At 52.4% G+C, this 12960-nt stretch overlaps 1 protein-coding gene across 1 annotated transcript; it reads right to left on the bottom strand.

Moving 5' to 3' along the window:
• Positions 1–971: 971 nt before the first annotated feature.
• RNF222 (ring finger protein 222) lies at positions 972–8156 on the bottom strand. Its single transcript, XM_004760196.3, has 3 exons — positions 8036–8156; positions 4035–4230; positions 972–3251 (listed from the first exon to the last, which is right to left on the bottom strand). The coding sequence occupies exon 3, from the start codon at positions 3225–3227 to the stop codon at positions 2607–2609; it is 621 nt and encodes a 206-aa protein (XP_004760253.1). The 5' UTR covers positions 3228–3251; positions 4035–4230; positions 8036–8156; the 3' UTR covers positions 972–2606.
• Positions 8157–12960: the final 4804 nt, after the last annotated feature.

Raw genomic sequence — 12960 nt, forward strand, 5'->3', positions numbered from 1 at the left:
GGTTAAGGGTCTGCCTTCTGCTCAGGTCATGATCCCGGGGTGCTAGGATCAGGTTTAAAGTTGGGCTCCCTTCTCAGTGGGAAGTCTGCTTCTCCCTCTCCCTCTGACCCTCCCCCGTCTAGTGCTCTCCCACACTGTCTCTCAAATGAATTTTTTTTTAAGATTTTATTTATTTATTTGACAGATCACAAGTAGGCAGAGAGGCAGGCAGAGAGAGAGGGGGAAGCAGGCTCCCTGCTGAGCAGAGAGCCCCACGTGGGGCTCGATCCCAGGACCCCGGGATCATGACCCGAGCCGAAGGCAGAGGCCTTAACCCACTGAGCCACCCAGGCGCCCCTCAAATGAATTTTTTAAAAAAATTTCAAAGGGAAAGGGAAAATCATCCCCGTTCTGTCCCATCAGTTTCTCGTCCCCTTACCCGGTTAATCACTGTAATTAATTTTTTGCGTGCTCTACCCAATTTCTTAATGCATACATAAGCACATAAGAACGTGAATTTTTATTCCCCCTCTCTTCCACAATGTTCCACACCACATTTATCCCATTGGCCATTGTCTCTTGGAGACGTTCTATGGGGATATATGCACGTCTATCTAGATGATACATTTTTAGGACAGGACTTGCTGGATCAAAGTGGAAGTTTTGATTGTTAATGTCAAATTTCCCTTTGTGGGGTTTTCCTCGTATACATCCCCACCACTTCCCCTACTTTCCCTTAGCTTTGGCACCAGAGTGGGTTTTGAATCTTTCAGCGTTTGAGGTGAAAAGAGGTGAAAAATGGTATACCCGCAGAAGTTTTAATTTGCATTTCTTTCACAAGTGTGACTGACGAAATGTTTAAGACCCATTTGCCTGTGTCTTTGGGAGCTGTCTCTCCCATCGAATGTGAATTATCCAGAATGTCAGAGCTCAGGGCTTCCCACATGCTTTGGCAATGTCTCTGGAAGCTTTGAGAAAATAGATAGCTTTATTTAAAAAATAGCTGCTTGGCATCCTTTGAAAATAAAAGAAGTACCGTCTACAGTTCACCACCCGACAATATGGAAACGCTGCAGGACTCATTCGAGTCTTTGTAAGTGTAACATTTTTAGTCCTTTGTAAGTGTAACATTTTAGTCCTGTAATAAATATGTTTTCCACGAATCCACCTGTATTCATCCCCCCCCCCCCCAATAGCACCGATGGTCTTCTCTGGTCTTGAAAAGAGCATAAAGAAGTCCAGAAGTTAAGTGTTTTAAATCAGCCCTCTCTGGGTCCCAAATATCCCCTCCCCCAGGGGTCCCCAAATGCGCACCACTACGGGGGTTTGGGAAACAGCTAAGAGGCAAGGCCCCCCACCGGGGAGGTGGTGAGAAACCACCTAGCTGAGAGAGGAGTTGGACGTTTTAGTTGTTTTTTTAATCCCCAAATAAAGATTATGGGCCTTTGCGAACAGAAAACAGCTGTTGGCAAGTGACTCGCCCCCCCAGGTAAGACCCAATCCGAGGCTCTTCGAGCGGCCCTCCTGGCCTAGCCCCAGCACCGTCCAGGGCGGGGTCGGCAGGACCTGGGGTTCAGCCTGTGTGGTGACAGTGGCGTCCCTGTCAAGTGCAGCTGTTTCCCTCCCCACCCTCCTCGCCCAGCCCAGCTGGGAATCCGCCCCGCCCCGGGGAAACTGGCCCAACTGGTGTGACCTCTAATGAATGGTTGGGTCATGAGGAGGAGGAGGACCTGGGCTGGGAGGGAAGTGGGAGCCCCCAGGGCTTAATTGTGCCCACATAGTTCTCCACTGACTCAAGTCTCGGCCATCAGGCTCCCCCCTGATGCCCTGACTGCTGGTGCATCCTTGAGAACCCAGGACTCAAATTCTCAACCATTCCTTGAGGCTGGGGGAGACCTCTGGCTCTGTGGGCCACTTTGCTAGCCTCAGCCCCCTGTTCCCCAGGATGACCCTTTTCCATTATGTCCCTCAGAGATCCTGGACCACAGCCTCTGAGATCAGCTTCTCCCCCAGTGAAGACCTTCCAGGCTGGTAACTTGGGGTGGGAAGACCCATGCTGGCCTAACGGTGAGGGTCGTGGATGGTTGCTGAGATCACGGGCAAGGGGCTTTTGGCCCCTGAGCCGCCCCTTTTATTGGTTCCGGAGAGGCAGCTAGAGAGGCCTGGGTGGGAATTCTGACCTGGATGAGTCCTGCTGTTGGGCCCCCCTCCAGTCACAACACAGCCCCACTTGGCTTCAGGCAGATCACCCAGGAGATCGGGACAGCGCCTTGGGGCTGGCGACCCCACAGGAAGGAGGGGACCACCCAACTTCCCACCTTGCTCAGTTCCTGCCTGGAGGAAGGGAGAGTATCTGTAGAAGATACCAGCCCCTCTAGGGCAGGGGCACAGCTGTTGCTTCTGTGGGGAGGAGGGCACCCCATTTTCTACCCTCGTCTGGAGCGTAGAGTTGGCCTTTGGGCCCCGAGCTCAGCTCCACCGCAGGGATCGTCAAACCCCAGCCTCCCTGACCTGACGGGAGCCGGCATGTGGAGTGGAGGGTGAGGACGCCGTCCAGGCCGCCCTTCCCCAGGGGCCTCACCCCTCCCAGGCGCCGCCCCGTACCCCAGTTCGGCCCAGGGCGGCGCTCAGGCCTGCTTCCTTACCAACAGCACCCAGGGCAGGATGGCGGCCACCACGGCCACCACGGCGACAAGGGTGATGAGCAGCAGAGCCCGCGAGCGGCAGCAGAAGGCCCGGCCGGAGCTGGGGGCCGGGGAGGCCTCGGACAGCTCAGCCAGGCTGCGCCGTGGCAGTACGCTGTCCTGCTCCCCCAGGGGCATCCCATGACGGCTGATGACGAAGATCTGCGGCTCCCGGGCCAGGCCCGGTGGCAGGTCCAAGGGCAGCGGGGCGCCCTGGCTTGGGGCCGGCCTCCACACCTGCTGGGTGGCAGCCAGAGGGTTCGTGCGGCCCAGGGTGTCGGGCGGGCCCACGGGCACGGCCAGGGTCTGCGAGCTACGGTCCAGCATGGAGGGCCAGCGGGAGCTCTTCCTGCTGAGGAAGGTGACATAGCGACAGATCGGGCAGACGATGGTTCTCTGCACTTGGCCGTCCACGCGCGTGGAGAGCAGGTACTTGACAAGGCAGTCGTGGCAGAACACGTGGCCGCAGCTCAGCGTGCGGCTGGCGCCCTCCAGGTCGCGGAACTTCTCGTAGCACACGGGGCACTCGCTGCCGGAGCTGTCCTTGCTCTCCCCTTCGGACATGGCCACGCTGCGAAGGCCCTTCCGCTGTGGGAGGGAAGGGCGGTGAGCCGTGGCCAGGCTGTTCCCTCCTTCCCAGGGCCTCCCGCACTCCCATCTCCTGCCTCCCTGCATCTCCTCCGGGGGGCCTCCCTGACTTACACCAAGACGGGGGCCCCTGGGCCCAGGCCCCTTGGGAGGAGATGAGGGGGTGCTTCTGGAAGGGGGGTTGGGAGACCGATAAGGAGAAACCCCAGCCCCTCTGAGACTCTAGATCAAGGCGCATGGAATGTGCTGCCGGTGTAGCCTGCCGGATACCCTCCCCTCAGCCGTGACAGGGACTTCTGGGTGAGGTCACCACCTCGCCTCTTCCTGCTTTGATGCCCGAAGTGAAGGCGGGAGGACCCAGGTGTCCCCACCCACCCCACCCTGGGAAGCAGGCAGCGAAGCAGATGTTCCCCCAGACTCAGCCTGGTCTCCAGTGTGAGTCTGTTTGTTTTGAGAGAGAGAGAGAGAGAGAGCACAAGAAGGGGAGGGTCGGAGGGAGAAGCAGACTCCCTGCTGAGCTGGGAGCCTGATGCAGGACTCGATCCTGGAACTCCAGAATCATGACCTGAGCTGGAGGCAGTCACTTAACCCACTGAGCCACCCAGGTGCCCTGGAGTAGTCATTTTCCAGGAGATTCTCCGCTCCTCCTCTATCTACCTCCCCCCAATCCTGACTCAGGGACTGGCTGGTCCATTGGATGGTATCCAGCCGTGGATCACATTCCTCTGTGCTAAGCGTGGCCATAAAGCAATGACTTCTTTGAAAACAAAGCTCAGAACTTACACATCCAAATGCCTGCTGGCCCTCTGTTCAGTCACGGCCGAGAGCTGTGGGCTCGGACCTCCACCTGCCCCAGCTGGCTCATTCTTCAGATTCTTACTGGGTGCCCAAGGCTGATTAACCTTGGTAAAGGCAGATTTTCATCCTTCGAGGAGATGTCTGGTGTGCTGGAAATGGCCCAGATCACTTGGAGCCAAGCCTGGTGAGAAAGTTACCAGGTGAGTGTTAAACATGATCGGGGAGCAAACGAGTGACCCCAAAGATTTTCTCAGCAAGGGCAGAATTGTTGGATTAAGTCCAACAGTTTCCCAAGGAGTTGACTTTGAAGGCAGACACCTGCTTGGGAGGTCCAAGTGTCCTCCCTGAAAAGTCCCCCGTATCAGGGTGCCTGGGTGGCTCAGTTGTTAAGCGCCTGCTTTTGGCTCAGTTCATGATCCCAGGGTCCTGAGATCGAGTCCCGCATTGGGCTCCCTGCTCAGCGGGGAGTCTGCTTCTCCCTCTCCCTCTTCCTGCTGCTTCTCCTGCTTGTGCTCTCTCTCTCTCTCAAATAAATAAAATCTTAAAAAGTCCCCTTTATCACAACTGTGTGGCCTCAACTCCTCTAGATCAGCCTCTTTAGAAGGAGCAGTGATCACCTGTCACTGATATTCTCTTCCATCAAGGAGGTAGACAAAAGACCCCTGAGCACGAACAGAAATCTGGGCCAGCCTCCAGACCCAAGAGATGACCTGATGGGAACAGGGCCAGTTACTAGAAAAGACCACAGCTTCTCAAATCATAAATTTCCTGGAATCTCTCTCTTCTCTTGGCTTGGTTCTCAATGCATTTTGCCAAGTTGAAAATGTCCCATAAAGAATAAGGAGCAAAAATATGGAAAGGTGGGGATAGCGGACCTGGGACCCTGGAGGCAACACCAAGAGCTTTTCAAGCTTTGGTCTCTGGGTGTTCAGTGTGGCCCTCCAGGCTGGGGCTGAGGGTTTCAAGGGTTCAGACTTTGGAAATGAGTTCAAATCCTAGATACACCCGTTATCGTCTGTATAACCTCAGGCAAATTATTTAACCTGAGCCTGTTTCCCACCTTACAGGTGGGGTTAATAATATCATTTTCCTCTCAGAGTTGTTCAGGGTATTTTATTTTATTTTATTTTTTTAAAGATTTTATTTATTTATTTGACAGAGAGAGATCACAGGTAGGTAGAGAGGCAGGCAGAGAGAGAGAGATAGGGAAGCAGGCTCCCCGCCGAGCAGAGAGCCCGATGTGGGACTCGATCTCAGGACCCTGAGATCACGACCTGAGCCGAAGGCAGCAGCTTAACCCACTGAGCCACCCAGGCACCCCTGTTCAGGGTATTTTAAAAAAGATTTTGTTATTTATTTGAGAGAAACAGTTAGCATGAGCAGGGGGAGGGGCAGACAGAGAGGGAGAGGGAGAAGCAGGCTCCCCACGGAGTAGGGAGCCCGACACAGGGCTCCATCCCAATACCCTGAGATCACAACCTGAGCCGAAGGTGGGTGCTTAACTGACTGAGCCATCAGGGGGCCCTGGAGGTGTTCAGGCTATTAAATGAGCTAATTTAATTTAATTTAATGAAGGAAGAGTCTGGCACACGGTACATGCTCGACAAATGGTAGGTATCACTGTTAAGACCAGCCGAAGCCTCTCCCCTCCTAGCATTCACCCTCCTCTCCCTCCCTCTCCTTCCCAGTTGTTCCTTATTATGTAGATAACTAAACACACACACACACCCCGACAGAGGGCAGCTCCCCTCGTATTAGAATAACTGTACAAGATGATGAAGATCTGTGGCTCCTGCGGCAGACTGGGCAAGAGTTCCAAGGAGAGATTAGGTAAGCGATGGGCAATAGATAACAATTAAGATGGTGATTCCAAGGTTTCTGTCATTTCTGTTTCATAACACACAGGCAGGTGTCTCAGCTAAATGGGGATTTTCTCAAGGAGACCATGATTCTCTTAAGCCCATGGCTAACATGTCCCCCTGCATTTCAGTGTCCCACAGGCATATGGCAATTCCACCCATCCATCCATCCATCCACCCATCCATCCATCCACCCATCCATCTATCACCTGTCTGTCCGTCCATCCGTCCATCCACCCATCCATCCATCCATCCATCATCCACCCATCCACCCACCCTTTCATCCGTCCATCCATTCAATTATTCAACAGATAGTTATTGAGCTCCTGCTGTGTACTAGCTACTAAGCTTTGACATTGGAGACAAGCAGCTTTAAAGCCTAGTGGACATGTGCAACTGTTTTTGAAAAAGACATTTTTTTTTTTTAAAGGAGGAATGGTGGTTAGTAGCTGAAGTCTTTTGGGTAATTGAAAAATAGGTATCAAGGTAGACAAGAGAATTAAAGCAGATAGTTAACAGAATGCTAGGGGAAGGAAGGACTTTGGAGGTCATTTAGTTAAATCTAGTTTTATAGGGGAGCAGACCCACCAGATCCAGAGAGGCTTGATTGAGGTCAACTGGGAAGGTGACAGAGTGGGAGACAGCAGAGAGAGAGAGGGAGAGAGGAGATTTCATAGGTAATGTAGAGAATATTAGAAGAGTTGTGGGTAGCTCTTTAGTTGAGTCAGGGAACACTACCCTCCTTGGGATGAGCAGGGGAAGGGGGAGCAGAGCCTCTAATTCTGGAGGTGGAAGAAAAGTAAAAGGGATCCAGGCATGCAGAAGACATCCCAGGTCCCTCCTGGTGGCCTCCCTGGGCAAACCTTTCTTCCTCCTGTGCTTTGGGAGCAACATGTCACTCATGCCTGGACAGTGTCACCCTCCCGCACCTTCCACTCACCTCCCTCTCTCGCCTCCCTTTCTTGGGCTTTCCCTGCCCTCTCCCTCCTCGCGTTCCTCTCTTTCTCTTGATTCCATTTCGTCCTTGATCCTTGAGATCTTCTCATGGGCCAGCCTCTGTCTGGGGTGCTGGTGTGAGGGCAGCAGGAGAAATGCAAGGAACGTGCTCGGGCTAGGGCTCACTCTAGCTCAGTGACAAAGTGGACATTATGTGCTGAAAGGTACACCCCCACTGGCGCCTTAGGAAACTGGGAGAGGAGGCCTGGAAAGCCTTCCTAGCTGAGGTGGGACCAGAGTCGAGCTAATAATAAATGATTATAACAGCAACCATTTATTGAACACTAATTATGTGGTTGGCATCCTTCCTCATAAAACCCTGACAACAACTCCGGGAGGTAGATATTATTCCCATTTTACAGATGAGGGAACTGAGGCTCGGGGCTTAAGTAACTTGTTCAAAGCCGCACGGCTGGGACAGGGGAGACCTAGGGATCCAGGGACTGCTGCCTCTGGTGAGGGTTTGGATGTGTCTCCATGGAGGGCGGTCCAGACCTTGTGTCACTGGGAGCTGGAATAGGAGATCCCAGCCCCCATACCTGTGTGGAGACACCGATTCAACAAGCATCCATGGAGAAAAATACCTTACAGGAGCTCCGGAATCCAACTAGATATGTTAAATTTGTACAGCTTGCCTTGTGAAGGGGTTTATACATGTATATAAAAAAAGGACTACGTGAAACTTGCTTCACCCTGGTCGGGTCCCTCTTCAAAGTGACACTAAACAGGGTTGTGACTACAGCCACCTGGGAGGCAGGGGGATGACCAGGCTGGCTCAAGGTGGGGGCTGACCTCATGAAGCCCTCAGCATGCCCCCCGAAGAACAGTAGCCCACTGTGAGGACTGGTTAGGGGGTATCCGCGGTCCAGGCAGTTCCCACCTCCTTCCCCTCCGCCCCCCCCCCCCCGGGGGACAGAGAGCCCCATGGGGCAGGGACACTTCTAGGCAGCTGGGCTTCCCTCCTGGGTTCCCAAAGCAAGGCCCCATAGCTTCGGTTGTGACTACTCCCCTAGACACCACACACACACACAACACACACACACACACACACACCCTGTGCCACTCTGGTTTCAGCCAAACGCTGGTGGGATCCCGCTCCTTCCCCGCCCCAAGCCAGGCCCCCAGACTCACTTTGGCTGGGACCAAGGAGAGAAGCATCCACCTGGCCGCCGCGTCCTCCGCGGAGCAGGTCTGAACCGCCCACGGGTGCTGGGCAGACAGCACGTCTTCCTGCTGCTGTCACTGCGACAGCCGCCGCCGAGGCATTTCCTAATGACTGAGCTGGTCGGGAGGACAGCGAAGGGAAGTGAATGTCGCCCAACCCGTTTGAGGTCAGGAGGCTCTTGGCGTTGCCCAGGGGTTCGGCGGCTGCTGGAGTCAGGTGATCTTGACTGGGGATGCTCAGAGCTAGGCCCCCTGCCTGAGGGGGAGCCCAGGGATGGGTCTCCCAATGGAGGCAGTGACCCAGGACCCCTCTGACCGAGGCTCCCCGCAGGTGGGTCTCCACATTCCAGCAATAAGAAAGCTAGCCTCATGTCCTTAACCCTCCGGGACTCATTTCAGGGATCCTCCCCCTACACCCCTGCTCCCCTGCCATGCCCAGGGGGAGGGGTCACATTACCCTCAGCGAGGCTACAGCACCCAACGTCGCATACCAATATTTGGGTGCTGTGTTCGCGTGCATTTGCCATTCATCGAACACCCACAGGGGCTCAGAGCTCCCAAAGACCAAACACCATGCGGATAAAGAACAGGGCTGAATTAAACCAATGAATTAGAAGCACAGACCCGCCTGGAAAGAAATCCCTGACATCATGGGATATAGGGGTAAGCTTCCAAACAGTCTGTAAAATACGATCCTATCTATGGAAATTACACAGTTTTTTGCAAGAGAAAAATCTGGAATAAGACACATCAAACTGGTAGTTATCTCTGGTGGGACTTTCTAACTTAGACATTTCTGTGGTATTTGAATTTTCACTCTGGATGTGTGCGTCTTTATTTTTTTTTTTTTAATTTTATTTGTTTATTTGAGAGAGAGAGAGAGAGAATGCCCAAGCAGGGAGGAGGGGCAGAGGGAGAGGGGGAAGCAGGCTCCCCGCTGAGCAGGGAGTCCCCCGATGCGGGGCTGGATCCCAGGACCCTGAGATCATGACCCGAGTCCAAGGCAGACGCTTCACCAACTGAGCCACCCAGGAGCCTCTGTGTGCTTCTTTGTGATCAAAAAAAAAAAAAAAAAAATCAAGAATAAGGCAGAAACAAAGAGGGGGATGGTGGTGGGGACAATGGGAAGCCACTTGAGGGATTGCCCTCCTAGTTTTCTCAGGGCTGGAGGGCCAGTTCTCAAGAAGTTGGTTTTCTTCTGAAAAAAGGAGCTTCTTGATCCAAGGCACAGTCAGGCCTGAGTGTGACTCAGTAGGGTGACACAGGATGGCCCCTCTTTGACCTATCCCGTCGTGGCCTGGCTCCAGGGGCACCCTGAGGCTGGCTGGGGAGGGCAGTCAAGGTGGTGCACCCCGCCACCTCACCCAGGGACACGGGCACGGCTGAGTGCCAACTGTCGAGACAGTCTCTCGTGTTCTTTCCCCAGGAGCGGAAGGGGAGGAGTTCCAGGAAGTCCCAGATTTAACAGATGGAGATGCAGACTGCCCCGGGGGAAAATTTGTATTTCAGATAAGTAACAAAGACTTTAAGTGTGCTCCGTCCAGTAATGGGGACTGACGTACTAAAAAATGATTCGTTCTTTATCTAAAACCCCAATTGCGCTGGACATTCTAGATGGTTCATTCTGCCTCTCCAGTCTCAGAGGGCTCCCCGGATTTCTCTCTCTTTCCATCAGCACTTCGAGGAGCTGTTCAGTAGCTTGGCTCATGACTCTGCCTACGGCTTTTGGGGGTTCCCAAAAAGGGGACTCAAATACGGGTTCTCCATACCCTGGGTGTCCCCAGGGGAGGGGACTGACCCAGGCTGGGCTGTCTTTAGACTAATGTGATGTGACCCTGGGGTAACGTTTAGTTCCCGTGGCCCCCGGATCTCTTCCACTGGACCTGCCATGAAGCTTGTCTTTGAAGGTTACTTTGAATGTATAGATATTTATGACCGTAGTCTCTCATGGTTTTATGTTCCAAAATAAGAATGCAATTTTTAAAATTCCATACACCTGTGTATACATAAATGTGTACATGCACGCATGTACACACACACATACACACACACACACACACACACACCTGGGAGAGTAAATGTATCAACCAGAGAAACCTTAGCTCTACTTTCTTAGGTTGGCTCCAGTTGTCTTGCCCCGAGAGCGTGGGGCATAGGACTGTTAAGTGTTGATGGGGAGGGGGGAATTAGCCATCAGGAAAGACTGAGATCACAGGTGCACGAACCAGAAGTATCTGCACTGTAGGATTTGATAGCAGGACCTCTGGGAAATAAAGACCACTCCCTCCACAAGCATTCACACTTGCTCTGGGTCCACCTAGAGAGTATAGCATGCGCTATGTACCTTTGGGTAAGTTGCTTAATCCTTTGGTGCCTCGGTTGCTTCATCTGATAAATGGGGATAATAGTACCGATTCTGTAGGATTGTGACAATCAGTGAATGGGGGCAAGTGATGTGCCTGGAACCACGCCTCTTGTATGTTACCTCCCACTATCATCACTGTCATCGTCCTAGCAAAAGGAGAAGGCTGACGAGGTGAGGACAACGTGAAGACTTCCTACTTCAAGGGGCCTGGTCAATCCGGTCCTGCCAGTCTCGCCACCCCAGTTTATAGTGTCCTGTCCTTCTCAGCAGAGAGGACAAATGGAGGCGAAAGACTGGAAGGCTAGTTTTCAGCTCAGAGAGGGACGGGACCGGTGGCCTCCACTCCGGTCAGGCCACACTGGAGAGTTGTGTCTAAGTCTGGGGCCACACTGTGGGGGGTTGCTGGGGGACTGATACGTGTTCTGGGGAAGAGCCCCGCTGGATGGGAGGATGGGTCTGGAGACCACGGTGGCCCCATGAATGACTGGAGGTATAGTTCTTACAGGAGATGAATGGCTGGCCCAGGACAGAGGGTCTCCAGGGGCAGAATCACCTGGAGAACTGATTAAAGACACAGATTCCAAAAACAATCTGAGGGTTTTGAAGGGGCGGGAGGTGGGAGGTTGGGGGAACCAGGTGGTGGGTATTAGAGAGGGCACTTATTGCGTGGAGCACTGGGTGTGGTGCAAAAACAATGAATTCTGCTATGCTGAAAAGAAATAAAAAAACAAAAAGAAAGAAAGAAAGATACAGATTCCAAGGTCTTGCCTTGAGATGTAGCAGGTCTTGGGAGGGGCCTAGGAAAATAGAGTCTATAATTCATTTTTTTAAAGATTTTATTTGTTTATTTGACAGAGAGAGACACAGTGAGAGAGGGAACACAAGACAGGGGAGTGGGAGAGGGAGAAGCAGGCTCCCCGCTGAGCAGAGAGCCCAATGTGGGACTCGATCCCAGGACCCTGGGATCATGACCTGAGCTGAAGCTTAACCAGCTGAGCCACCCAGCCCCAATAGTCTATATTAATTTTTTAAATTGTGTGGATAGGGTGGTGGCTCAGCCATTAGGCAGCTGCCTTCAGCTCAGGTCATGATCCCAGGGTTCTGGGATTGAGCCCCACATCAGGCTCCTTGCTTAGCAGGAAGCCTGTTTCTCCCTCTCTCATTCCGCTTACTTGGGTTCCCTCTCTTGCACATAGATAATGATGCCCTGAGACGGGATAGAAGAATGAGGGATGGTGGCTGGTGGGCAGGCTGGTTGGGGGCACGGGAGGGGCGGGCAGGGGGAGACAGAGGCCTGAGAAATAAATAAAATCTTAAAAAAAATAAATTGGATGGATAAATGAGTGGATAGATAGAACGTGCGGATAGTGCGTGCTGATGGTGGGATCTAGGTATTGTGTGGATGGGTTCTCCGTAAAACTCTAAACTTTGCCATACATTTGGAAATTGTCATAATAAATGCTGGAAAAAGTATTTACTTTCTTAAAAAATGTGGGGCGCCTGTGTGGCTCAGTCAGTTAAAACATCCGACTCTTGGTTTCAGTCTGGGTCATGATCTCATGAGTTTGCGATCAAGCCCCACGTCAGACTCCATGCTCAGTGGGGAGTCTTCCTGAAGATTCTCTCCCTCTGCCTATCCCACTCCCACCCCTGCTTGCTTGCTCTCTCTTGCCCTCCCTGTCTCTCTAGAATAAATAAATACATATTTAAAAAATCAAAAAACAAAAAGGAAAGAAAAAGTTTAAAGTCCTGCTGTTGAGATTCCCTCCCCTCCTTTCTCCTTTCCTGACTGACCATGTTCTGCGTATCCCAAAAGGTAACCACTAACTTGTATCCATTAGAGTGGCTGTTTTAAAAAACAAAACAAAACAAAACAGAAAACCCAGAAGATAACCAGGGTTGTCGAGAATGTGGAGAAATTCAAACCTTTCCACCCTGTTGGCGGGGGTATATAAAGTGGGGCAGCTACCACGGAACACATTATGATGGTTTTTCAAAAAATCAAATGTCGACTTACCATGGGAGCCTGCAATCCCACTTGCGGGTCTATACCCCCAAATAATTGAAAGCAGGGACTCAAACAGATGTTTGCACACCTGTGTTTAAAGTTCACAAGAGGGGCACCTGGGTGGCTCGGTGGGTTAGGGCCTCTGCCTTCTGCTCAGGTCATGAATCTCAGGGTCCTGGGATCCAGCCCCGCATCGGGCTCTCTGCTCAGTGGGGAGGCTGCTTCCTCCTCTCTCTCTGCCTGCCCCTCTGCCTGCTTGTGATCTCTGTCTGTCAAATAAATAAATAAATAAATAACATCTTTAGAGTTCACAAGAGCTGGAGGGTGAAACCAACCCATGCCCCCAGCAGGTGAGTGGTTATACACAGGGTGATACCTACATGAAACATGGTATCAACCTTCATCAAGAAGCACATTCTGCCTCACGCTCGCTCGTGGGTGCACCTTGAGGACATGACGATGAGTGTAATAAGCCAGTCACTAAAGGACAAATACCGCAGGATTCCATTTATAGGAGGT

The sequence above is a fragment of the Mustela putorius genome, unplaced genomic scaffold, assembly GCF_011764305.1.
Source record: "Mustela putorius furo isolate JIRA1106 unplaced genomic scaffold, ASM1176430v1.1 tig00000695_pilon_pilon_pilon, whole genome shotgun sequence".
Taxonomy (NCBI): Eukaryota; Metazoa; Chordata; class Mammalia; order Carnivora; family Mustelidae; genus Mustela; species Mustela putorius.